The 27,460-nt window shown below is 34.6% G+C and overlaps 1 protein-coding gene across 2 annotated transcripts in view; it reads right to left on the bottom strand.

Annotated features, from left to right (window-relative positions):
* CALCRL (calcitonin receptor like receptor) overlaps positions 1-27,460 on the bottom strand; it is a 104,162-nt gene that overhangs the window by 7,937 nt on the left and 68,765 nt on the right. For both annotated transcript variants that reach the window (XM_047872110.1, XM_047872111.1), the window contains 6 exons: positions 11,571-11,697; positions 8,434-8,587; positions 6,192-6,252; positions 6,041-6,107; positions 1,142-1,360; positions 946-987 (listed from right to left, as the gene is read on the bottom strand). In XM_047872110.1, the coding sequence (XP_047728066.1) occupies positions 946-987; positions 1,142-1,360; positions 6,041-6,107; positions 6,192-6,252; positions 8,434-8,587; positions 11,571-11,697 (670 nt within the window). The remainder of the gene's footprint in view (positions 1-945; positions 988-1,141; positions 1,361-6,040; positions 6,108-6,191; positions 6,253-8,433; positions 8,588-11,570; positions 11,698-27,460) is intronic.

Raw genomic sequence — 27,460 nt, 5'->3', positions numbered from 1 at the left:
AAGAAAACCAATATTTTATAGATTTTCATGACATGTACATGATTTCCAATGTTGATTTATTTGTAGGAATAGTTCTCATAAAGTTATACCAACTAGTTGACATATTTCCCATCTGAAGCTTTGTGATAAGCTTCACAGTTACCAAGTATTTGAGTCTCACTCGGTGGCTCCCTAGATTTCTAATTTTGCTGAGTTTTCCAATCCTCTAACAGATTAAAACTTGTCCGGTAGATTAAAAACAGATAAAGAGCTAAATCAATATAGCTCAAACCACTGAGCCATAACACTATTCATATGCATAAGAAATATGGTACCAGTTTGTAAAACACCTGAAACTTTCCACTTAGGGAAGCCTAGGATAAAAATGTTGAAATATCCAAGAGCATGCTGCCATGTTACAAATTAGAGCATTCTCTTCTCCGAAGTTTTCTAACTTACTGCATGTCCTCCCTGTATAACTAAGAGTTTAATTTTTTTTCAAATCTTTTTGTAACCACCAGAAAACTATTTTCAAAGACCACATTGTGAGCTAGGCAAAACAAAAAAAGAGAGAAAGGGGAGAAATGAAAATGAGTCAATTCTATTTCATATTACAGTGTATGTTTTATATGAGGGTGTGGATTGCCTAGCACTGGACCTAGGACAAAGGCCAGACTTAAAAAGGATTCGTTCAAATGGTAGGTGAAAGACTAGATAAATCAAAGTAAATGATAGACTCTTTTAAAGTGAGGCTGATTTTGCCCTACTCTTGAACTCCAGTATGACCCAAGCTTTTGGGTAGAAGAGTTACATCCATGAAAAGAGATCCTGTGGTTCTTTTTCCTGATCAAAATGGAATTTGAAGTAGTTGTTCCTAGGGAACGTGTGATTCTCTCTCTCTCTTTTTAAGGAAAAGATACATTGCAAAAATAAAATGATAAAAGGAATAAAAACAATCACGCATACCTCTCCATTAAAGAAGCAGAAAATTGTAGAAACCAAAAGACCCTGTAAAAGAAAAATAGAATTTTCTGACTCCAGATGGAAAATATACATTATTTGTCACCAACTTGCTATGTACACAGTTAAGACTAAAACCAAAGCCACATGCAATTTAATACCAAATTTCACAAGCTGCCTTCCTGATTCAAGAGCACCATACCTGATAATGCATAAGGATGTGCATGATGTAATCATATATCTCCTCTGCAATCCTTCCTTCAGGTCTCCACGGAAGCAGCACAAATTCAATGCCAAGTAATGGCACCAGGATAAGTGTAGCTCTGACAGCTTTCATGTAGAGATTGGATTCCGCTTGGTGAGTAACTTTTAACTTGGTGATGAGAACACGTACAATGTTTAATAGAAAAAAAAGATTCACCTAAAAAAAAAAATGACATCATGAAAATTATTTCATATTTAATATTAAGAAGCATTTTTGAAGGATCCTTGAATTTATAAATCTTAGATTCTTTTATTTATTTTTTTTAATGTTTATTTTTGAAAGAGAGACAGAGACAGAGTGCAAGCAGGGGAGAGGCAGTGAGAGAGGGAGACACAAAATCTGCAGACGCTAGGCTCTAAGCTGTCAGCACAGAACCTGACGTTGGGCTTGAACTCATAAACCATGAGATCATGACCTGATTAACTGACTGAGCCACCCAGGAGCCCCAATCTTAGATTATTTTCAACGTACAAGAATATGTTCTACTACAGAGAATATATGCCCAATATATTAACTTGTATTTCTACAATTGTGATTTATTAACAAGTACATCAACTTTAATGGACCTAGGCTTTGGAAAAATAAAATTACGGCAGAATTAGTGTAGAACACCTTCAGTTAAGAAATATATGAGTGTTTTTATCAATTCGTTTTCTTATGTAATTTTTTAAAATTTCACTGTGGTCCAAAAACTAAATCTTTTCAACATTTTCAGCTCAAAGGAAAGAAATGTTTATGACAAATGCTAATTTTTTAAAGTGTCTCCTCTGTATCACTGTCCATACTGGAACTTTCCAAATACATTTTCTACCATAAAATAACCATTTTCATCTTTTTGGTTCCTCCTTCCTGTGTTTCTTTTTGTAGCAATAATCCTCATAACTCCCCAGTATAGTATTGTGTAAGCTTCTTTATCATTCTGAGGAGGCTGGTCACACACTAAATCAGCTGATGTTCAACCCAGATAATCCTAGAGATAAAATAATTTTGGCATCCCACAGGGACTTTTGTTAATTTCTTTCTGTAATCACATATTTGCTGTGTGTTAACAACTTTCCCCAAGACAAAACATTCTTTTTGAAAGGGAGACATAAAACATCAAAATATAGCATGGATAACTAAGTTACTCAGGCAATGGACAGAGTTCTACTTTAATATATCTCTCTCTTTTGCTCTCTCTCTCTCTCTCTCTCTCAGGTTGAATACCACTTTCTTATCTTCATTTAAGTCAAAATCTTTTACACTTGACTATTTTTCTCTGTGCCCATATTTATGCCTTCCATAGGATTAATGGCATTAACTCCAGAAGAGCCCCTCAGGACTCTTATGCTATTATGCTGTGTTCTCTTTCCTTTTTCTTCACCCTGACTTCTAGTATCTGTGCTTTAATAATCTAAAACTTTTAAGCTACATACATACATACTTTATGTCTGCATACTTTAATAAATTGGAATAGTAATTATAGCATCTCATTTAATACACAAAACAGTGAACAAATGCTTTTGCTGATTTAAGGCATGTGTTATGAAAATAACTGGGCATAAAAATATCCTACTACTATTCTTAGAGAATCTAATGGAACATATGCTCCAAAGATATACAGCTCACTACAATCCTGATGGAAACACATCTATGAAAAGTAACATGAGTTATAGACACAGGAATATCTCTGCTAAAGACAAAAGCAGAATAAGCCATTTCAACAGGTGTAGGAAGGAAACATGACAAATCAACACATCAGCTGTTATTCCACCCTTCTTATTATATTCCCTTCCTAAATACTCATTGCTGTTTAAAAGTGTTGATTAAATGGAAATCACTACCAGTCCGTAGAAGAAAATATAATAATGCCCTTTATCTGCTTATAAATTTAGAATATAAAATATTTTATAATCTTTACAGAGAAAATCATAAATTATAAAATCAGTAGAAATGCTGCAATTTAGGTGTCCATTAAATGAAAATTTCTAACTGCAAACTGCTTCTCCAAAATGGCAAATCTAATTTAAAATGTGAAACGGGAAACTAGAAAGTCACCCTACTATATTTTCTGCAAATACTCCCATTTATTTTGAATAAGAATAGAACAAGAATTTTACATTTCAGACGAGCCAGGTCTAAATCTCATGTATCTTAGCGCAAAACTAGTTAAGGTAAAGAAAAGAAAGTTGTTTTTACTCCAATATGCATAAAGATCACATAGCTGGTAGGCACAACAGGACATTTTCATATCACGGTACCACCCTGGGAAACAGGGTGCATCAGCACTGTAGCTGTTGGAGGATTCCTACAAGCCATTCCGATAGTAGAACAGCCAGCAATCACTTACCTATGTACTGAACGGACTTAAATATCTCTCACTAAACACAAATTAAATGTATCCCCTCTCAGCTTCCCTTTGGCAGGATCTCAAAAGTGCTGTAGCCACTTGAATTCCACCCAGCTCAAGGGGAAATGTGACAGGGGAAGTCTGAGTGGAAAGAAACCGATTGAGGTTGAAATATTTTATTTATAAAAAATGTACTTAAGCATGTGACCATATAAACAATTGCTAAGTCCCCTCCCAAGACCTTGGAATTGGCCAGAACCAGTGAGGAGCCCTCGAAATTAAACAGACAGAACAATTTATCCTGGTAGAAAAATAGACTCCTGCTGTTTTGTTAAGCCAAGAAAATGGAAAAAGTTTTATGCAAATAATGTGGATTTTCACTTCCTTTCCTACAGAGTAGATGGGTTATATTTCTATGTGATATTCTACCTTAGCTGTACCATCTACTCTTCCTTCCCAAAATGGATGTGGAGAGGCTTTTCTAAGGATTTTGTTAGTTACGATTACATTTTTCATTTGCTAAGGTTCCTTTACTTATTTCCTGAACCTCTCTGATTTAAGCATTTGAATTAATACCCCTTTGCAGAATAGTCAGATCTCTTGTAATAAATTTTGCCTTATGTTCTGTAAGCTCCTGGGTGGCCCCAAAACGTGTCTTATTTCTTCTAACTCTCCTCAGAACAGAATCAGAGTATTATGTAGAAGTTACAAGAAACTTTTTAAAGCATTTTCTTTGGACAGTTTTTTGTTTTGTTTTGTTTTTTTGTTTGTACTTTTTTTTTTTTTTGGTATTGTAGGCACTGGGTTAGTAGGATGCATCTCATATAATTCTTACAATAACCTATGAGGTATCCATTCTTATTATTCCCTAATCACAGAAGAGACAACAAATGCACTGGGAGGTTAAATACAAAACAAAACAAAACAAAGCAGAACTTGCCCTGAGATACCCAGCCAGATGTGGTAGAACTAGGTTTCGGTGCAGGCTCTTTCAAAGAATACTAGGATATCTCAAGGTACAACTTAAACACAGTGTGTCGTGCATGTCCCCAGTAGGTGCAGGGCAGAAGGGAAGGAAATGTTTCTGCCTATGAAATTCTCACTAGAGTCTACATTACAGTATATTAAAACTTCCATAAATGATATAATAAATTCCATGTGTTAATTTTTGAACTGGCTGTCTTATGTGGCCGGGCACAAGTCAGAGGTTTGACATTTGTTATGTGCTTTATACATGCCAGGCTAAGTACTGTATATGTATTACCTCATTTAACTCTTTGTTAAAAGGATTTAAAAATCAGTACTATATTATTCTTTATTTTACCAGGGAAGGAAGGACTTGAGACACAATGTAATTAGTTTAATTGCCTGGGGTCATACAGCCAGTCAAAGGTAGAAAAGGAGTTCAAGCCCAGGTCTTCAGCCTCCAGAAGTTTCCCTCTTAATTGTGACTTGTTTTTGACAATGGCTTGAACAGTGTTCAAACATAATAATATACTAACCTACAGCTAGCAAATATAGTAAAATAATAGAAGAATATTTGTCTGAAACAGAGCATTTGAAAACAAGGTTTAGGAAGCTCTGAATTTTGGCTGAGAAACATACCACCTTTATCTTTTTATATATAATTGAGTATCAGTTGTAATTACCATCTCAGAGAGTGCAATTACATTCTGGTCTCTAATGCTATATGAAAAAAAAGTATGTTAATCTGGATTAATTTATTTCCCTATTGAAACAATGTAATAAAAGCATTGAATGTGACTTCTGTTTCATTGTAACCACACTTAAAAATGTCCAATTGGTGTATTCATATTAAGTGATGATCATTATAATAATAAAACAATAGTTTAACCAATACTATCTTTTTCCAAATTAAAGTCTTTTCTCTATGGGACTATTACTGTTACTACCAACATAGGTGCGTGGGTTTTTCCCATTTGCTACCCCTACTCACATCATCTATACCCTCTGCCCTTCTCTTCTGCTCTGTGCCCCAGGAAACTCAGAGGCACCTCTAAAGATTGCATCATCGTTCAAGCTTTCTTGCTCTCTGATATTTGCTGCACTTAGCCAAAGGGAAGAACCAAGAAATCAGGGCATAGGAAAAGAGAAGTTTCGGTATTTCTTCCTCCTTCTTCTTCCCTACGAGGCTGTGGTTTTGGCAGTGGCTGTGTTCTTCCACTCAAATCGAGACCTCCTGTTGGGCCACTCCTCCCAGCACTGGTCTAAATCCAGTAAGACTGTTCTGACCCCTCTTGGGGTCTAGCCCCATTAACAGCTTCCTACTGCCAGTCCTGGGTGCCTGGCCATCCCTTAGGAATTAGCTCCTGTTCTGTCCCTTTCTTCACTTCAAATACAACACCTTTATTACACTGTCTTCAATTAAACACTGTGAACATGTCATTATTTCCCCCAGGATCTTGAAAGATATCATAGGCCAAATGATTCAGGAAATAAAGTTGAAATATGAACATCATGAAAAAAGGAAAATTTTAATTACATACCAGTAAAGCAGCACAAATTGGACCATGGATAATATAGAGGAGATGGGTATCAGAACTGATCCAGCAGCTTGGGGAAAAAAACAGGAAAATTATGTTGAAGACTTTCATTTTACTTAGTTCCAATAGAAATCAGAAAGAGAGATTATCTTACTTGTCATTGTAATATAAGCTTCTTGCAACAGCATGTATACAAGCAGGGATCAGTGGAAATCCTGTAAATATCAAATGAAAAGAAAATAAACAAGCAACTTTCTCTGTAGATGGAATTTCTAAAATGTGTCATAAAATATGAAAATCCGAGGTACTCTCGGAACAAACATAACTGGTCACTATATGTTTATTGAATAAATATTATGAAGTGTTTGTTATTTATATATTCAGGTGTGTGTGTGTGTGTGTGTGTGTGTGTGTGTGTGTGGTTTCTTCTAATAGAAGTCATTTTGAATCCGTGGACTTCAGAGCCTAAGTCCATAATTTTACTGCCTAAGCCCCAAGACTTAAAAGAATTCAATAGATTTTCTTTTTCTAAGTTACTTCTTTACTTATTTTGAGAGAGAGAGAGTGCAAGTGGGGGAAAGGTAGACAGAGAGAATCCCAAGCAGGCTTTTTGAACAGTCAGCTCAGAGCCTGACATGGGACTCGAACCCAAAAACCATGAGATCATGACAGGATCCAAAAACAAGAATCAGATGCTCAACTGACTAAGCCACCGAGGAGCCCCAAGAATTCATATATATTTTCTATGATATGGAATTGGCTAATACTTAGTAGATAGTCAGATGTGGGAAGAAGTTGAGACTGATCAGGTGAAGAAAAAGAGAAAGATGATATATATATATATATATATATATATCAGATATTTGTATGTTTTTACCATTCTAAATCAGATTTTTCCAAAATGAAATGAAAAAATGTTTTATAAAGGTAACCTTACTAAATATACTGAATATACTAAAGAGTGTGTGTGTGTGTGTGTGTGTGTGTGTACATACCTCCATCTATCAGTGTCTATTTGTTGTCTGGCCATATAGATAGGCAGATTGATATAGGGAAGTATAATTTCAGTTATGTTTCTGGAAACTAGCCCAATTGAATTCATTTTAAACATTATATATTTTGCATTATTCTACTTATTTTTAAAAATATGCTAGGGGGCACCTGGGTGGCTCAGTCAGTTAAGTGTCTATCTCTTGTTTTTGGTTCAGGACATGACCTTATGGTTTGTGAGTTCAAGACCTGTGGCAGGATCTGTACTGAAAGCACAGAGCCTGCTTGGGAGTCTCTCCATCTGTCTCTGCCTCTTCCCTGCTTGCACTCTCTCTCTCTCTCTCTCTTTCAAATAAATGTGACTTTAAAAAAATAAATAAAAATATGCTAGAAGCACAAATCAAGAAACAGGCTCCTAATTACAGAGAACAAACCGATGATTACCAGAGGGGAGGTGGGTTTAAGTAGGTGATGGAGATTAAGGAGTGCACTTTTCATGATGAACACTGGGTGATATATGGAATTGTTGACTCACGATATTGTACACCTGAAACTAATATAACACTGTATGTTAACTAACCAGAATTTAAAAAAAAAACTTAAAAATAAGAAGAAAAAGATAAGAAAATATGCTAAAAGTGTATCATTATTTGCTTTGTGAATGATACCATGTCAGGAGATTGTGTGGAAAAATAGATCTTTTGTGTGCCTTTATTCAATAACTGATCCCTCTACCCTTACAATAAAATGATATTTTTTTAAAAACAAACTTTTTCATGGGGCGCCTGGGTGGCGCAGTCGGTTAAGCATCCAACTTCAGCCAGGTCACGATCTCGCGGTCCGTGAGTTCGAGCCCCGCGTCGGGCTCTGGGCTGATGGCTCAGAGCCTGGAGCCTGTTTCCGACTCTGTGTCTCCCTCTCTCTCTGCCCCTCCCCCGTTCATGCTCTGTCTCTCTCTGTCCCAAAAATAAATAAACGTTGAAAAAAAAATTAAAAAAAAAAAAAAAAAAAACTTTTTCAGGGTGGAACTTCAAAGCTGGTTAAGCCCAATGCCCTCATTTTGCACGTAGGAATAAGGAGATTCAGAATAATACAAAGACTAGATCCCTAATTCATGATTCCAATTCTATTGTGTTAGCCACTGCTTATTCAGCCAAGATACACATTGGAATATTAAATAGAAAAAAAACAACAACAACATTGTATTATTGACCTTTTGACTACTGAAAACAATGAGTCAGTGATACTTTTAAAAATATTTCAACTTACAGCAATAATCAAAGGTTAGTTGCCTGATGTTGTTTAAGAATGATTAATAATAAGGAAAATTGTATTTCAAAGGAACTCTGCATCTTCCAAGAGCTTTCTTAAAAGGTGAGGCAGCACATACCTATAATGGCACTTACCCCAGCCAAGCAAATAATACCACATCAAGTGCTGCTTTTCTGCAAACACAGCCACCACGATGAGTGTGTGTAGGTAAATGCCTTCACAAAGCATCCAAAAGTAGTTACAGCCCATCAGGTAAAGATGAATGAACTGAGATACTTTACAACTAATCTGTGAGAAAAAAAGAAAGAAGAAAGCAATCAGTATTTATGAATTCACATGTAAAGCAATAGTCTAGTTTAACTTAGTTATACAGAAATATGGAATTTTCTCTCCTCTACACAAAATCTTATGCGCTAATGATTAAGACTGTAAAATGCCAGTCTTCATCCTGATCTAATTGTGCCTCAGAAGTTTTTAGCCACTGACTCTAAAGATATATAATGATACACATCCCAAGAAATGTGTAAATTCCAAATTTATTACATTTAGTGGATGTGTATTTTCCAAATACGCTTTTTCGTGAAAAGTGCCCAACAATTCAAAGTCTTGCATATAACTGCTATCAATGCAACTACTTAGTGAATAATAATCTAGCGAGCCATATTTTATCTTATTCATAAAGGAGGTTGAGGATTTCATGTAAGTAAAAAGAAGAAAAAAAATATGATTTCCTTCCTCTTCTCCTGAGATCTCCACTTTCTCTTCTCTATTCTTAGGGATAGGAAGAGGAAGGTTCAAATACAGGGTAAATATGAAGAAGGAAGAGATATATTTTACTCTCTTAGAAAGGAGAATAAATTTTAAGCTCTCCCAGAAATATACGGCCAGTCACTCTCATGAGCTCCTAATTATCTGTTCAATAAATATTTAGTGGCAATTATCATTATTTTTGATATAAATATTTTTTTCACTAAAAAGAAAGCTGGAAGTGAAATACATGGAAAATAAATACTTTGTTAACATAGAAAGTAATCATAACATTTGCATATTAGGTAGCTTAAAGTATTTTTTATATATTGTTTTATTTAATCTTTAATGCTGTGTGGCACAATTTATCACTAGGCACATATCTCACGGATAGAAAACTGAGAGAAGTTAAGTGATTTGCTAATATTCATATAATATCAACCCAGGTTACACCCTGAACACAAGTCTTATAATTCTAATTTTGCTTTCATGATTATACACAATGCTTTCTACCTGAAGGACATTGATAAAACTTCATCTCCCATTAAATACATTGGCAGAATGCATAACATTACATTTTAAATAAAGTATCCTGATGTCAAATACAACATTATATTAACAGAGTCTTCTCAAAGGTAATAATGAGTTATTCAATTATATTCTATAGAAATAATGGACTTCAGCTTCAGATTTTTTACCTGTTATAGTTTTTAGATATGCACATCTAATTGGGCTTCTTACTACTAACTTCCCTTAAAAATAATCTATCAGCCACCATGATAAAAAGACTTAAAACATGCTTCACAAACATATTTTTATGAAGGGCATTGCTGATATAAACAATAAATTTTCCAAGAATACATGAAGAACAACTATATTATAGCTTGCAATTTGCACATTAAATACAATATCCTCATATCTAAATGTAAGATTTATCATCTCTTGCTCTGCAGCTTCTTGACAAAACTCGTAATCTCTTTGCTCTAGAGAAATTCACTCTTAAATGATAGCCCAGTAGCCAGTTTTTTTTTAATATTGTTAATTATATCCCAGTGTGTTTCCTCACCCAGTGATGTTAGAGTGGAACATATACAAGATGAAGCAATCCAGATACATATGTGCAAACAATGCAGGGAATCTTAGCATTTTGGAAATTACCCCAATACAGACATAAAACACATAGGAGAGTATTGTTTATTGACCCATTGAGTGAAAATTCCTTCCCTTCCGTGATTTCAGTAACTAGATAACTTAATCTTTAAAAAAACACTTTATATACACAATACATATCTCCTCCACAAATCCATATCCAAAACTGTAGTATGGATTCTACAAACATTACAAAAGCAGATGATTTTAAATACTTGAATATATGTTTGTTATTTTTGGAGATACTTTGATTTAAATATAGCTCACATGTACATATAGTTTGCATAAAATGTGTGCATTTGTATAAGTAAACTTGCGTTTATGTTTTCAAATATGGCTTTTATATTATGACAGTCTCTGTGCTTATTTTTGTGTATCTTTTGATACTCATCCTACAAATTGTGTTTCCAGAAACAGACCCATAAATACAGAGAACAAGCTGTTGTTACCAGTATGGAAAGTAGGAGAGCCGGGAGATGGGCAAAATGGGTGAAGGGAGTTGGGAGGCACAGGCTTCCATCCTATGGAATGAATAAGTCATGGGAATGAAAGGTATAGCATAGAAAATATAGTCAATGGTATTGTAATAGTGATGTACAGCGACAGGTGAGAGCTACACTTGTGGTGAGAAAAGCATATAGTGTTGTTGAATCACTATGTTATACACCTAAAACTAATGTAACATTGTGTGGAAACTGTACTTCAATAAAAATTTTTTTAAAGAAAAAAATTGTACTTCCAAAGGCGTTATAGAGAAACAATTTGTAAATATTTGCCTAGATAATGAAGACTTAGTAGAGTTCTTTAAAAATTTAATGTAAAGAAGTTTAATGTATAAGTCATTTTCCTCTAGTTTTATCAACTATTTAAAGTCAGCCTGATCCCAAATGTAGGATAGGAATTTTTCTTTTACCATGTCTTGTTTTTTCTAACTACACAATTATTTGCTTTGATTAATTTTTAAAATTCAACTGAGTAGATGTTATGTGGTCATAAATTCTTATGTCCCACTAGCAGCAGGACCCTAAGCATAAAATTATATATATATATAGTTTATATATGATATGTATATGTATCATATATAAATAATTTAAGCATAGAAATGTATTCTTCCTTTTGATAGTCAACTTTTATAACCTGGGAAAGATTGAGATGTATTTACCTTTGTAGATTGGAGATATATATATATATATATATTCTCCATATGCCAGACCCTATTTTGTGTGTGTATACACACACACACACACACACACACACATATGTATTTACACACACTAACATATATCAGGACACCCCCCCACCCACGCACCCACCACCTTTCACATTTCTTTCCCTCTAACCTTTGAACCTAAGGATACAATCTCATTTTACTTACAGGATTTGTGGCCACTAAAGCCTGGTTGTTGGCCACTGCAGTGAGATGAATGATTGTTACAACAGAGTTACAAACAAAGGAGAAAAATAGATTTTTGTGCAAGGTAATCCTTTGACAACTTAGGCTCCTAAAAGGCAAGAGAAATCACATATTTTATTTTTTTTAATAATAGTTCAAATGAGATACATTCACAGTTCATAGCAGCTGCTCCAAATATGGAAGAGTTCTTTTTTCTCCCCAAGATTCACTCAATAAAATCTTAATTAGGGAAAACCTATAATGCTTTAAAACAGAGACAAATGAGTTGCTTCAGTATGGGGAGACACACATAGGAACAGGAAATTTGCCTATACAGGACCTCTACATAAATTTCTTCTATTGATCTCTTACCATGGTTAATATTTTAATTTATTCTGAAAAATGTAGAAACTGAGATTCGGTGAAGTTAGATAATGGATTAAAAAATCCTACAACTAATTAATTTGAAAACTTTGGGTCTGTCAGATTCTCACACAGATAATGCTCTTTTCACTATACCACATAGGTTTTCCTGTTTATATAGCCTGTTTATGATTGTGGTTGTCCTGTTTATAGAGCCTCTGTGTGGTGGTAGTGATTATGCATACCAAGCATGAGAAAGATAACACTGTATTCAGAATAGATAAACTGATAAAAATATAGACTTAGCAATCAATGAGATTATTCAGCTCTACTGAATTTTTTTCTAATTGGCCCAGTCATATGTGAGATATGAAAATATTACCACCTTTTACTGGAGGTCCTCCTATGTAAAACAAAATTAAATAAATTTTAGGAAAAGTCATTATTAATGACAGGAAACACTATTCCTCAGATTGAATCCACATCTACCTTACCAGATTGTCCACATATGACTGAATTACTTATGCTCAAAGACCAACTCAGGTTCTTTCTTCTTCAAGAAGCGTTTATTTGAGGGTTTATTATGGGTAACGTTTAAAACTACTAGAAAGGAATCCTTTTGAAACTGAATAACTATATCAAAACTAAACACAAATGTAGGAAGATATGAGGAAGGTTTTCATTACAGAAATTAATATGGTCAATTTAGATAATCTATCCTATAGAATACAAACTAATGACTTCTACTTTGGAAACTTTAAGAAGATTTTAACTTAATTTTATCACTATATCACCTTATCCTAAGTAAACTATGTGCCCAGGATACTATAGTTAGGGTGGGATGCCAAGGTTTTCTATATTTAAAAATGCAAAGTTTAAGCTATATTGTCTCTGAGATTTCTTCCAGCTATAGATCTGTGACTTTATATATAGCTTTAGTATTTTAAAGGGTCTAGAAGAGAATTCAATCCAAATCCGTATTCACTTACATGCCTTCCACAGAAGTGGGTGCTATGAGGGAGGCAATGAAAAGTCTTCATGAATGAGATGGCTCTTAAGTCAATCATTGAGCATAAGACAGTTATATGCGACAAGTATGTGAAATCCAGCTGGAACCCTTCAGAATAGAAACAGCTGAGACCTGCTAGTGTTTTCGTATTCGAGAGTCCTTGATTTGACTTTGCAGTGCGTGAGGTAGGGAGGTGTAGACAGGGACCAAAAAACAGAGCATAGATGATATTCTATAGAAAGAAGAATCTCCAAAAGTTTTTTTTAACAGAGAAGTGGCATGACTGCTGTTACTATTTAAGTAAAGTCAACATTGATACAAAGATGTCTCTCTTTTGATAAAATACCACAGCAGTGACAAGTGTTTTATGTTCGCTGAGACTGAAGAAAATTAATGAGTGTGAGAAAAGACCTAGTAAAGAATATTCTTTTCAGGATCATTTATATTATGTATAGTTTATTTATGTATTTATTTTTATTTTTATTTTGTAATTGATCACTCGTCCATGATGAGCATTATGAACATGTAAAATATGTCCACATGGTCTTATTTTAAAATGCCTTCCTTGAGTTTATTCTGTGTCTGTGCAGTGCCAATTATTTTTAGAGAAAAACTGCTCACCCATGCAAATATACACTTTTTTTTTCATAACAGAATTTGAATAACTCAGCTACCATCATGGGAAAAATAAAATAAAATGTTTTCCTTAGCTGGGCTATTTTGCCCCTTTCTGCTGAATGCACTTATATTTGGGTCCATTGGTTAAGACATATATAGAAACACAAAATTTCATAGTTTTCAAATTATGGCCTAGGAATACTAGTATTCCTAGTATTTTCTAGGAAGGTTTGCTTAGACAGAAAATAAGAAATGTTTGTGAAGAGTAAGTTGGAATGAAGGAAAACAAACACTAAAGAAGGCTTTTTAAAATGACAATTCGTAATAGAAGAGCCAAAAGATAAGCTAAGGGACATAAATGCACAGCATTTATATTATGACTATTGGGATTCGTAATATTCACATGTGCAAAGATTAAAAATAAATAAAATGGAATGCTAACTAATTAGCTGAAAGTAATTTAAACTTTCTTTGCGTACACTTAAGCTTCCTTTTTTCCTCTATGATAGTATCTCTGTTCCTTTCAGAATTCCCTCCTTTCTGATGACTCTGCTCCTACCTCAATCTCGTTTGAAAGTTAAGGATGTAAAAACGAGCTGCCTGCATCTATTCTCTTCTAAAGATATAGCTATTTTGAGTCTAGTAGCAAAAACAAACAAAAAGAACAGCTTCTTAGTCTCTTACTCTGTGATAAAGAGAGATACTGCATTTCTTTCTTTAGAACACAAAGCCATATGATGGGTAAAAGTTTGAAATAATAGAATGAACTCCTATTATAAATAAAATATTTAATATAAAAACCAAACAAATACTTAAGAGGATACATGAAATCATTTCAATACAGAGACATAAAGCTTATTTTGAGTGCTTTACAAAATCGTCTAAATAACATGGGCAACATAGATAATCCACCCTATAGAATTCAAGCCAAATACTTTGTTTTATGAACCCTGATGTCCAGTTTAGCTGTCCATATTGTTGTCTTAAACTGAACCACTGCAAAATAAATTCACTTTGTGTTGTGTAAATATGTCCAACTATCTGTAATATTAGCCTATAGCTATTGCTTTAGTGTCTTCCATTTCTTCCTCCAGGTTCTGTGCAACTTAAATGCAGACAGATGCTGTCCCACACATGCTTTCTATCAAGGCCTAGTGGTAAAAATGCTCAAATGTTTCTAGTGCGGCGTATTGTTTTTCTCTAAACATATTCATTAACACATGTAAGTACATCAGTACAAATAAAATCAATTGGTAAATGAAAACCAAAATACATCCTTGATAAACACATTGGTTTCTTTAAATAAAACTCTAAAAATATTCAGGTATTTTTTTTCAAATGCAACCAATTTCACCTACTGTAAATTTTAAAATGTGCTTCTTTTACTCAAAATATTAAAACAATTGTTTCATACACTTGGAGAATGTTTCACAAAACACTCTGCTTTGTTTTAATGTTATAGTATCCCTTTCTATCCTAGCATAGCCACAGAATAGAAAATGTGGTTTGTGGGTTTGGATTGTTTCCATTTCATATTCTTACATATGATTTTTTTAGAGTATATTTTTTAATGTTTATTTATTTATTTTGAGAGATACGGGGAGAGAGAGAGAGAGAGAGCTCAAGCAGGGGAGAGGCAGAGAGATGGGGGGAGAGAGAGAATCCCAAGCAGGCTCTGCGGTGTAACAATGAGACTGACAAGAGGCTTGATCTCACTAACCATGATTTCATGACCTGAGCCAAAATTGAGTTGGATGCTTAATTGACTGAGCCATCCAGGCGCCCCAGAATCTATTTCAACGTGCAATTTGACAATCAGAGTGTTAGAGGCAGTTGATGTAAGTGTGTCAACAAATCATCATACCTCATGTGTAATCTAACTATGCCTCTCAGTTCTCTTTTGGAACAATTAGAAGCAGGTCGTATCAAGTCAGTACACATTTCAGAGTGGGTTTTGAAACCTGGCCTGAGAATGAATCTGGACTGTATTATCTACTGATATTATGATTTAGGGCAAGTTATTTAAAAACTCTAATCCCTGGTTTCTGCATCTGTAATATAGGGATAACAATACTTCATAAGATTGAATGAAAAGTGGAGTGAGATAAATCATGTCTAGTGTTTTTAGCATAATATCTCACCCATGATAAGTTAGCTATTTTTTTAACACAGCTGTCATATGGCTGATTTTATTCAAGTTCTCCAATGTTGGTTTTCTCTCACAAACAATAAAATAGCATCAAGTTTTAGTAATCTAAAACTGCCCATGTTTTAAGTAATACAATGAAACAAAAATTGCCATCTTTTTGTTACAAAGCAAAAGGATTTAGCATTAGAAAGATAATTTTGCATGTGATAAAGAGCAGGAGACCAAGCAACCTGAATTATCTCCCTAGGCATTTCATCCTTCCCAGACTTGCCTCCAAATGACTGCTTTCATTATCATACAGGCCCCAAGTATTATGCTGTCCCATATTCAAAGTTCTGCCACACTATGAACAAAATATGTTGCCTTTGTTTCCCATTTGGTTTTGACCTAATATAGAAATTTCCAAACTACTTTCACTCAATACTAATCCTGAGCAAAACTAGTAAGGGAAAGAGGAAATATAAACAATATAAGAATAGCCCAGTCTAAAAAGTACTGCTTTCTTATGCTAGTGTATCTAATTTAATTTCTTAATGCTCAGCTCTTTTCCCAAGAAAACATTAACCATGTATCTGAGAGGAAAGCCCAGGCTAATCTGAACATAGCTAAGAAACAGGCAGAAATCAATACATGTATTACAAGGGAAAGTCGGGGCACCTGGGTGACTCTGTTGGTTAAGCGTCCAGCTTTGGCTCAGGTCATGATCTCATGGTTTGTGAGTTCGAGCACCAATCGAGCTTTGCGCACTAACAGTGTGGAGTCTGCTTGGGATTCACTCTCTTTTTCTCTCTCTCTTCCCTCCCCCCACTCTGTCTCTCTCTCAAAATAAATAAATAAACTTTTTTTTTAAAAAAAGGAAAATCAGTGTGGTTATTTTTTGTCCACTGAAGGGAACCTTGAGTTGATGTATTCACCTGGATAGGTATGACACAAAATACACGTAACCTCTATCAATAGATCTCTTTGGAGGCTGCTTCTAATCCATTTAATCAGATTAGGAAGCGTACAAGAGTGTTTCAACCAAAGTGCTCAACGAAAGTTCTTCTGGAGGGAAATCGTTGCTCTTCTCTATCATGCTCCCTTCTCCTTTGCCCCTGCCTTTCAAGGTTGCTCAGTTAAGATAACATATGAATATGGGCTGCCTAAGGAACAGATGTGCACATTTTGTGTGGCCAGAAGGCTTTCTCATGTGTGAGCTGCCCCATGCAAGAGTTCCTCCTGCTCTTCTAACGGGCAGGAAGCCAAGAGAAGAAACAGGCTTTCTGAATGACTGTGATTCTTACACTCCCCCAAAAGACCCTTTTAGAGATAAAATTCGCAATAATGGCAGCCACCATTTATTGAGCTTTTAGAATAGACGCAGAGGTAAGTACTTCACACTCATTATATGATGTAATAACCCCCTGAAATATCATTATCCTCTAATAAAATTGAAGTAAGTTGCTCCAGGTCACAATCCTATTAAGTGATCTGTTGAATTTGAATTTTGAATTTTGAGAAAATAATAAAGCTTCTGTCTCTTTCAGTATTCATTTAATCACTTATAACTATTTATTGATGCATAAGTAATATATTGTGTAATATTTCTAGGTATTGAAGAAACAGTTGTGAATAATACGGATGTCACTGAGGTGGAGGGTAAATTCATACATAAATTACATCACGTAATTCCTGGTAGTGTTATATCCTTTTTAGAAATTAAAATAGGATTAAGAAATAGATAAATACTGTGGCCAGAGTGAGGGGAGACACAATAGAAATGAAACAAGAGAAGAATATGGGAGAAAAGCATTCCAAGGAGATTAAGAAGTTACTCTGAGTCAAAGTTCAAAAAAAAAAATGAGCTTAGAGTTTTTAAGGGGCACAAAGGACAGGGTGAAAAAAAGCATAAGGCAAGACTCCACATTGTTTTTTTCTCTTCTAAGATGAAGAAAATTAAAGAGTATAATTTACTAAATGATTTTTGATTCTGAAGCTCATATTCTTTTGTGTTACATTTCAATGTTCTATTAGCAAATGTTAGCAGCATACTGTTCAGCCATTTTTGGGTTTTGTTTTCCCTAACTACTAAAAAGATGCTATACTTTAAAGGGTTTACTTTGGCTTTCTTCTAATACATAGTCATATCCATGGGTACAGTCTAGGAAAATAAACCATGCCTGCAAGAGTGGAAAACCAAATTGCAAAAAATATTATCAGTTTGGGGTTCTCTATCTCAAATCATTATTTATGTTCTCTATCTCAAATTATTAACTTTTAACTCGTTCAAATGACTGTATCAAGCAGTGAATCATTCGTTTTCTTAAAATGATTTGTCATTCTATTTCCATGAAAATTTGTGATGCCTAAATAGTGCTTGTTTCAACTTACACAAGCAAAATCGATTAAATATACCTATAAAGAAGTTACATATTTATTAGAAATAATAACAGAAATATGTGATCTTTAACATTCAGTTATAACTCAAGTAATAAGTTTGCTGTTTACAATAAGTCCAAATTATTTAATTCAGTTAATTTACTTTAATTTCTATACCTGGGACTCTTCTCCATAAACCAGTAATAGCAATTATGTCATAGTGGAACTGGTTTTTGTTAGAGTAAATTTATTAATTCTTGTACTACTGTCTCCTTACTCAGCTCTGATACTCTAATGTGGAAATGCAATGCTTTTATTATTTAATTACAATGGGCATACTTAAAAAACTTTCCAACCAAGACTCACATTACTGAGTAGGAATGTTTTCACTTCTCACTGTGTTTAGTTTGAGGGAGATGGATTTCAGCACATTGATTGAAATTCACTAATTTGGAAATAGACTGCATATGACCTAATGAAATGTTACTTGAAATACTGCAGTTAATTAACCATTATTCAATGTTAAGCTGAAGGACACCTGGGAAACATGCAGCAGAATAAAATATGTCTCAGAACCATAGTGCCTAACAAACTTACATTGAATGAAATGTACCAAAAAGTTGAGAGAGCAAGGATGATTCTGGATAGGCACTGAGAAGTGTGTTACTCAGGGACCACTTGATGACTGTTTCCGAACTCAGTCATTGTCAAACCTCTGACGGGGCAGGTTTGCCAGATTTTAAACAACTTATGTAAGTGAAAAGTTCTAATTTGCCAAGACAAATACATCAGGCTATGGTTTGTAGAGTAAGACTCTTTCTTCTCTATGTTCCTATGTAGAATTTCTTTAAATAGTTAGCTTTGTTTAAAACTGACTTGAAGATGGAATCATGAACAGTTTTCAGGAGAAAGTTTATAACTTAAAGAAGAAAATGATACTTTATCTAGTTTCAAGAGATAATATGAAGAAACTGGAAGTGAGATAAGTGTTCACAATATTGATTGAATATATTCAGATATGATCTAAGGAAAAAAAAGGTGAGATCTGGATCACTTATCCTGAAGAGCATAAATATAAGCATTAAAGGATTATTTTATTAAGAAAGCTTTAGCCTATCGACTGGATAGATTTTTTGCTGCATTTTATTTAGGACCTTATCTTAACTACCTAGAAATGACATCATTGTCTATAGGGTTGCAAATGTGCAACTTGGCTTTGGAATTACTTGGAATCAATGTCTGAAATGTCAGCAAAATTAAGATGTCGAAAAAAAAAAAGAACCACTTTTCCCCCCCTACAAGTCAGTGTTATATATGCTCTTTTATGTGCAAGAAGACAGAGCCCTTTATCTGGGTAAGAGCAAGATTTGCTATGCTCTCAAATTTTAAACATTAATTAAAATATAATTTATAACTAATTCTGGTAAAGTTTATTTATTTATTTTATCTAAAGGGTTGTGCTTTGTTTTTCCAAGGATCATTATGAGTAAGAGTCATTGCCTCTCAGGGCTTGGCAAATCCCAAAGCTCTGTCTCTCTCTTCCCCTCCCTTTCGGTTCCCTTTCTTTTTATCTCTCACTCTCTTTCCTTTAATTGGCTCTAATATAAAACTGAAGTATATCTGGTAAATAGTGTTTCGTGTTCTCTGTTTCTAATTTAAAGCATGCCTGAGTGGTAGACTTTTTCTTTTCTTTCTGTAAATAAAAAATAACAAACAGAACCCTAAGTTGACTTTTTATTTGGCTCTTGGTTTTTATTAGGATGGGCCAGTACCTCTGAATTAACAAACAGAAAAAAAAAATGTCACCTCTACCAAAGACTAAGCAGAAATGACTGTAGCAGGAGGAACTGAGTTAAGAAGCAGAAAAGAGATATTGATAGCTTTTTCATAACAATGATGTATGTGAAACATCAACTCCTATAGGATGTTTCCAGGTTGGTGGTAAGAAAGCTAAATTTCCAGTGCTCTTGACTATTTGAACATGCTTAATTAACCATTCAATTCAGTATTTTCTGAAGTGGTTTTGACCTTTCTTCAACCTACTTACAAAGTATCCTATATTGTTTTATACAGATTCTTCTACTGATTAGAATTTTAAGGAATTTTAAGTTCTTTGTCGATGGAGACAAAGAAGGCCAGACAAACTCAAGGGACTTGTTGAAGGCCACAGATAAGTCATGGGAAAGTCAGTCTTAGAAATAGCTTCCAAGTCAGTTCATGCCTTTCATTTCTCAAAAATGTATTAAGTGCCTACTATGAGCAAGGTCTTGTGCTAACCCCCGGGATGGGTTTTAAAAAACGCAGAGATGATTTGTGCTCTCACAGAACTAACTTCATGATATTCTTTCCACTACTTGTTGCTCAGTGGATAGTTGTTTTTGACGGATAGTGGCTTTTACTGTTTTGAGGAATATATAGTAGAAGTGTCTTAAAATAAAAGTCTAGACATTCTTTAATATGGTTTCAAGTACTGAGTAAGCTAGATGGTATCTTGTGGGCATAAAGAGTTTACTCATTTTTGAGTAACTTAAGTTTTTCTAATATGATTATACTAATATTTTACTTATAAAATTTTTCACTCGTTGTTTACTTATTTTTCTACATGAACATAACAATTTCTTTATAAATGTCATAGATACAAAACTAAAAATTGTGTCCTTCGATTTTGTTTTTAAAGTGCCCATATTGTTATAATAGGCCTACCAGGGCTAAAAACTTATATAAAAATCTTTTAATGGACTAATAAGAAAGAGTGATAACTATGCCAATAATAGTGTTTCCAAATTAGACACTCCACTTAGCACTGAACATATACTGTGTCAGTCCTTATACCAAACCTGTGATATAGATACCTATAGAGTTTGCATTTTAAAGATATGAAATTGAGGATTACAGAAATGAAAGAACTTGCTACATTGCAGGTGAGTGACAAAGGTGGGTTCTGAGACTAAAGGTGCCTGTTTAGAGAACATACTCCCATGCACTGTCGTGTAAGGAAGGATGTCGAGATATATAAAAAAGTATGTAGAATGCTACACCTGGGTCTTACTTGAAGGGGGGTTTTCACATTTTATCTAAAGCCTAAGAATGTATAATTAAAAAAGAAAAAATTAATTGGTACTTTTACTTCATTTTGTTTAAACTCTCCATTTTTAAAAGGTAATTAAAGTCAAATAAAATTACTAAGCCAAGTAGAAAGAACACAAATTGGGAGGAAGTCTGGATAACTTAATTAACTACTTAAAACCAGCTAATCTCTTCACTGATTGTTTACAGTTTTTACCTGTGGAAATTTTACCCATCATTTAACACTTATTTCAGTGTTAAAGTGAGATTATTGCCTCAGGAATCTTCTGATTCTATGAGTCAGAATGAGTCTTTCCTTCCTCTGTCTTCCCATAGCTCTTTGAACCTCCACAGTAGCTTTTTTTTTTTTTCTTTTTCCACTTTGGATTACTATCAGATAGGGATAATGTTATGGGGCACCTGCATAGCTTGGTTGATTAAGTGACCAACTTTTTTTTTTGTTGTTTAACATTTTTAGAAGTTTAATTATTTTTGAGGGAGACAGAGAGAGCAGGGGAGAGGCAGAGAGAGGAGAAAGAGAGAAACCCAAGCAGGCTCCATGGTGTCAGCACAGAGCCCAATATGGGGCTAGATCTCATGAATCATGCGATTATGGCCTGAGCTGAAATCAAGAATTAGATGCTTAACCAAGTCACTCAGGTGCCCCAGGCAACCAACTTTTGATTTGGGCTCAGGTCTTGATCTCACAGTTGTGAGGTCAAGCCCTGTGTCAGGCTCCTCGAGGGTGTGGAGCCTGCTTGAGATTCTCTCTCTCCCTCTCTCTCTGCCCCTTCCCCGCTTGCATGTATGCTCTCTCAAAAAAATTTTTTTTTAATTTGTTGAAAGAATAGAATAGATAAGGGTAATATTAGATGACTATATAGTTCAGTCTCTATGCCTACATGTTGGATACAGTCCAATGACACAGTTAGTACCTCTTTCTTACCATTTATTGAGAGATTGCTATAGGCCAGGTACCATGTAAGGTTTCTTTGCCCAGTATTTTAAACATTATGACTCATTACAAAAACAAACGAACAAACAAACAAACAAACAAAACCCCTGACGCTTACTGAAAAGCAGAACCAGGCTAAATCCATACTATTAGTAAGTGCTGATGGCAAGATTTGAATATATCCCATATTTGTAATTACTGTATTACACTATCCATTAAAACTAACATAAACCTGAAATCAAGTACACATTTCTCATTTTCACACACCATTTAATATCTTTTTTAGTTCATTATAGAGAATGAACAGTTAATTGCAGTTTTTAAATAAACTTTTAGCATAAGCAATGTAATTGAAAATCTTAATTTTTCTTTAATGTAGAAGCCAACAACCAAATTCTGTATACTGTCAAGACACTCATTGGCTTTGACAAGGTTTTGCCTATGTAGCATGTTATATATCATAAAAGAGTGACATTTTTAGCAAATAAGAGATACATGGATTTATTGCTTACAATACTCTTGATTAAAAAATCTGCTTTCTTTCTAAAAAAAAATAAGGCCTATTTACATTGTAATATGAGGACAATATTTGGGGCAACAAAAAATTTCTGGCTTCTCTTTTAAAATGAAGTATGAATCTACAGATTGTATTTTTAAAGCTAAAGTACTTAGCATATGTATACATAATTCCAGCTTAAAAAAATGTTTTTCCATACAGAAAATAAACTCTGAAGTTTTAAGTTTTAAGACTTCAAGTAAAAATGAAGATTACTCGTATTAGTTGAATAGTGTTTGCATTAAAAAAAATTTTTTTAATGTTTATTTATTTTTGAGAGAGAGAGAGAGAGAGAGAGAGAGAGAGAGAGAGAGAGCATGAGCAGGGGAGGGGCAGAGAGAGAGGGAGACACAGAATCTGAAGCAGGTTCCAGGCTCTGAGCTGTCAGCACAGAGCCCGACGCTGGGCTCAAACACATGAACCATGAGATCATGACCTGAGCCGAAGTTGGCCACTTAACGCCTCCAATAGTGTTTGCATTTTTAAATAAAACATACCTAAATATAGGGACGCCTGGGTGGCTCAGTCGGTTACGCATGGGACTTCGGCTCAGGTCATGATCTCACGTCTGGGAGTTGAGCCCCGCGTCGGGCTCTGTGCTAACAGCTCAGAGCCTGGAGCCTGCTTTGGATTCTGTGTCTCCTCCTCTCTCTGCCCCTCCCATGCTCATCCTCTGTCTCTATCTCTCAATAATAAATAAAGGTTAAAGATAATTTTCTTTTGAGAACCTAAATATAGATATAAAAATATTAAACCAGATTTTCTTTCAATTCCTAATCAATAATAACGTTTTTCTGTATAGATTGCTTTTAGTTTGCAAAATACTTTCACAAATGCTAACTTTCCTGACACTGAAATTATGTATTTTGATTTTAGAAGTATTAATTTTTTAATTCTAATCCTCTTTAGTAAGTTACTCCTCATTCATAGACTTGGGTTTGGAAGTAGCATTACAGATCATTAGGTCTAACCAGGTATGGGAATACCCCATTTCAAAATTCTGATTAGACTGACATCTAATTTCTGTCTGAGTGACAGGAAGGTCAATAGGTCAATTGGGGTTCATTATATTTTGTTTAGCTGTTAGAATTTTTTTTATAAATTGAGTCAAAATTTTTTTTGTTATTATATAAACTCTATTCCTAATTACAGTAATTGATATTCTTGAAGTCATCTGTTGTGCCCCCTATTTTTTGTCTTTTTCTGGCTTACCATTTTTGATATGTTGACTCCCTGATCAGTGAACATTATTTTCTTCAATTGCTTTACTATCCTAATAAGCCAATTCTTATAACACCCTCTTTCCTTTACAAAGTCAGTTCATAATGGACAGAGTAAATGACTGCTCTGATTAGAGATTTGGCATTGGATACTTTTCATTTATTGGGATAATTTGGCTTGTAGCATTGTTTTCACTTGGCAGTCCCACTGCTTCCTCATTAATTCACAGCAAGCATTTGGTCAACTAAATCATAGACTCAAAAAAGCTTTGTCAATTTTGCATTTGACTTTATGGAATTAGTGTAGGAGTTTAGTTACATCCTTGCTAAATTCAAACTTGTTTGGGACCATAAGACTTGGTATTCTAGGAGACCATTGTTCTCTTTTTGACTACAGATATTGGCATGCTATATAATTGTTATTCTTCTTAACTTCATGTCATTCAGATATTTAATGTGCTTGAATATTTTGGCTTATTATAAGCAAAATTAAAAAAAAGATTATTTAATCTGAAGAATCTCTGTTGTATTAGTTTTAAATCTACAGAGATAGGTGGTCTCCTAAATGGTAATTAAAAATTTACTCCACATGCGCTGTATCTAGTCACAGTTTTAGAAATACTACAATAAGGAATTCAGGAAAATTTCACTGAGGAATTGATGTTCAAGTTCAGATCTGAAAGATGAATAAATTTAATTAGGCTGGGGTGGAAGGATAGGCAAGATATTCAACTATAGGATCCATTAATGATTTTGATTTTATATAAATTACAGCAGAAAGTTTAAGCTTTTATTTTTTTTTAATTTTTTTTTCAACGTTTATTTATTTTTGAGACAGAGACAGAGCATGAACGGGGGAGGGGCAGAGAGAGAGGGAGACACAGAATCGGAAACAGGCTCCAGGCTCTGAGCCATCAGCCCAGAGCCTGATGCGGGGCTCGAACTCCCAGACCGCGAGATCGTGACCTGGCTGAAGTCGGACGCTTAACCGACTGCCCCACCCAGGCGCCCCTTTTTTTTTTAATTTTTTTTAAGTTTAAGCTTTTTAAAGCAAAGGATGACAAAATCATTTCTGTATTTGATCTAAGCTTTGAAAATATTCTGGCTTGCATTGTTTAGAATTCAATGAAGGTGGTAAAGGGGAACTTCCTGAGGCTAGTTAAGACAAGGTCGGTGGTGGTGGCAGCAGAGATAAACTGGATCCATTGGAGGGCTGTTAGGAGGTGAAATCCAGAGTATAAGGAAGAATGATTAGGAAGAAAGTTGAGAAGTTGCCACAGATTGCCCCTAACTCAACTAGATTGCTGGTGGTGGTAATCTTGAAGATGGGTCACTCTGGGAGAAAAACTGCTTTGAGTTAGGAGGAGGTATGTATTATGAATTTTTTTCAAGCATATTGATATTCAGATACTTTTGAGATGATGTATTTGAAGAGCCATAAAAAGATATATACTCTTTGACCAAAAAAATTCCAAGTCTCTGGGAATGTAGCCTAAAAAAATAGTGCCAAATATGGGAAAAGTTATGGCTTAAAATGTCTGTACAGTGTTTTTTATTAATAGGAAAAATTGGAAGTAATGTTACTATTTAAAACATGGGACAATTTAATAAACTTTTGTCAGCTTACACAATGGAATATTATTTAGCCAAGTAAATAAGTAAATAATAAACCGAAGAGTTTTAAAAACTCTTTAGGGACATGGAAAGAATTATATAATGCTAAATTATAAAAATAGTTAAAATACTTTGCAATTAAAACTGTAAAAAATTAATATGAAATAAAACTACAAAAATCTAAGAAATTGCTCAATAGGATATTAAAATTACAGGTTTATATATTCTTGTCTTTATTTAAGAATTAGTAACATGCTTGATTTTTTTTTATTTTTTAAAAAATGCAAATTTAAGTGCAAATCTTGTTTCTCAAGATTATAGTTTGGTTTAAAAATACATATTTTGGGGGTCCTTGGGTGGTTCAGACCCACCACTTCAGCTCAGATCATGATCTCATGGTTCATGAGTTCAAGCCCTGCATGGGGCTCTCTGCTATCAGTGCAAAGTCTGCTTCAGATCCTCTATCCTGCTCTCTCAGCCTGTTCTCCCTCTCTCTTTCTCAAAATCAATAAACTTTAATAAAAAATTAAAAATTCATATTTTTAAGTTTATTTATTTATTTTTGAGAGAGAGAAAGAGTGCATGCACTTGTGTGAGGGCCAGAGGGAGAGGGAAAGAGAGAATCCCAAGCAGGCCCCATGCTCAGCACAGAGCCAGCATGGGGCTCCAACTCACAAATGGCGAGATCATGACCTGAGCAGAAATCAAGAGTAGGACTCTTCACTGACTGAGCCACGAGAGCACCTCAAGTTTGTTTTTATTTAAGGAATGAATTCTTTTTCCTAAGGTTAAAAATATTTAACAGTCATACCTTTTTTCCCCAAGATTTGTAAAACAGTCTTAAACAGCTCTTATGATTCCTATTTTATGCCTTCAGGATAGAGGCTGACCTCCTTTATATTCAGTCATAGTTGTTAAGTTTTATGTTAAAAAAAAAGAAACTTGGCTAATATTACTTTAAAAACATTTTTTTAAAGTTTATTTATTTTTGAGAGGCAGAGACAGCGTGAGTGGGGGACAGGCAGAGAGAGATGGAGAGAGAAAATTCCAAGCACACTCCATGAGGTCAGCACAGAGCCCGATGTGGAGCTTGAACTCATGAAACCATGAGGTCATAACCTGAGCTGAAACCAAGAGTTGGAGGCTTAACCAACTGAGCCACCCAGGTGCCCCTAGTTACATTAAATTTTTTTTAATGCTTATTTATTTTTGAGAGAGAGAGATTGCAAGTGGGGGAGGGGCAGAGAGAGAGAGAAGGAGACACAGAATCCAAAGCAGGCTGCAGGCTCTGAGCTGTCAGCACAGAGCCCCATGTGGGCTCAAAATCACGAACTGCGAGATCATGACTTGAGCCGAAGTTGGGCGCTTAAGGGTCCACGGAGCCACCCAGGCGCCCCACCACTAGTTATATTTAAATTAATCCTTTCCATGTGTTGGTATGTTATGGTGTGGTAGATACGTAATTTTCGTGAACTAAAAATCTCTGAGTTCTAGGAGTACTGCATAAACTTAATGGCAATTAGCCGTATCATTTAGTTCCAAGAGCCAAGACAGTCATATTTTAAAATGTAGTATTTTTAAATTGTAAAGATTTGCCTTTAGAATTAGAAAGGATATGAACTATATTTTTGTGAAACTATTTAGTCGTTTTATTATACTAAATGAGAATTTGAAATTTTAATTTTATTTTGTGTGGGTTTTTTTTACATTTATTTATTTTTGAGAAACAGAGTGAGACAAAGCATGCATGGGAGACGGGCAGAGAGAGAAGGAGACACAGAATCTGAAGCAGGCTCTGGGCTCTGAGCAAGCGGTGAGCACAGAGCCTGATGTGGGGCTTGAACCCATGAACTGTGAGATCATGACCTGTGCCAAAGTCGGACGCTCAACCGACTGAGGCACCCAGGCACCCCTATTTTGTGTTTTAAATTCACTAAATATTAACCAAGATTTATTACCATATT

Source organism: Prionailurus viverrinus, chromosome C1 (assembly GCF_022837055.1).
Source record: "Prionailurus viverrinus isolate Anna chromosome C1, UM_Priviv_1.0, whole genome shotgun sequence".
In the NCBI taxonomy this organism is placed as follows: Eukaryota; Metazoa; Chordata; class Mammalia; order Carnivora; family Felidae; genus Prionailurus; species Prionailurus viverrinus.
The sequence above is the reverse complement of the archived record's forward strand: the minus strand, read 5'-3'. Positions and strand labels throughout refer to the sequence as shown.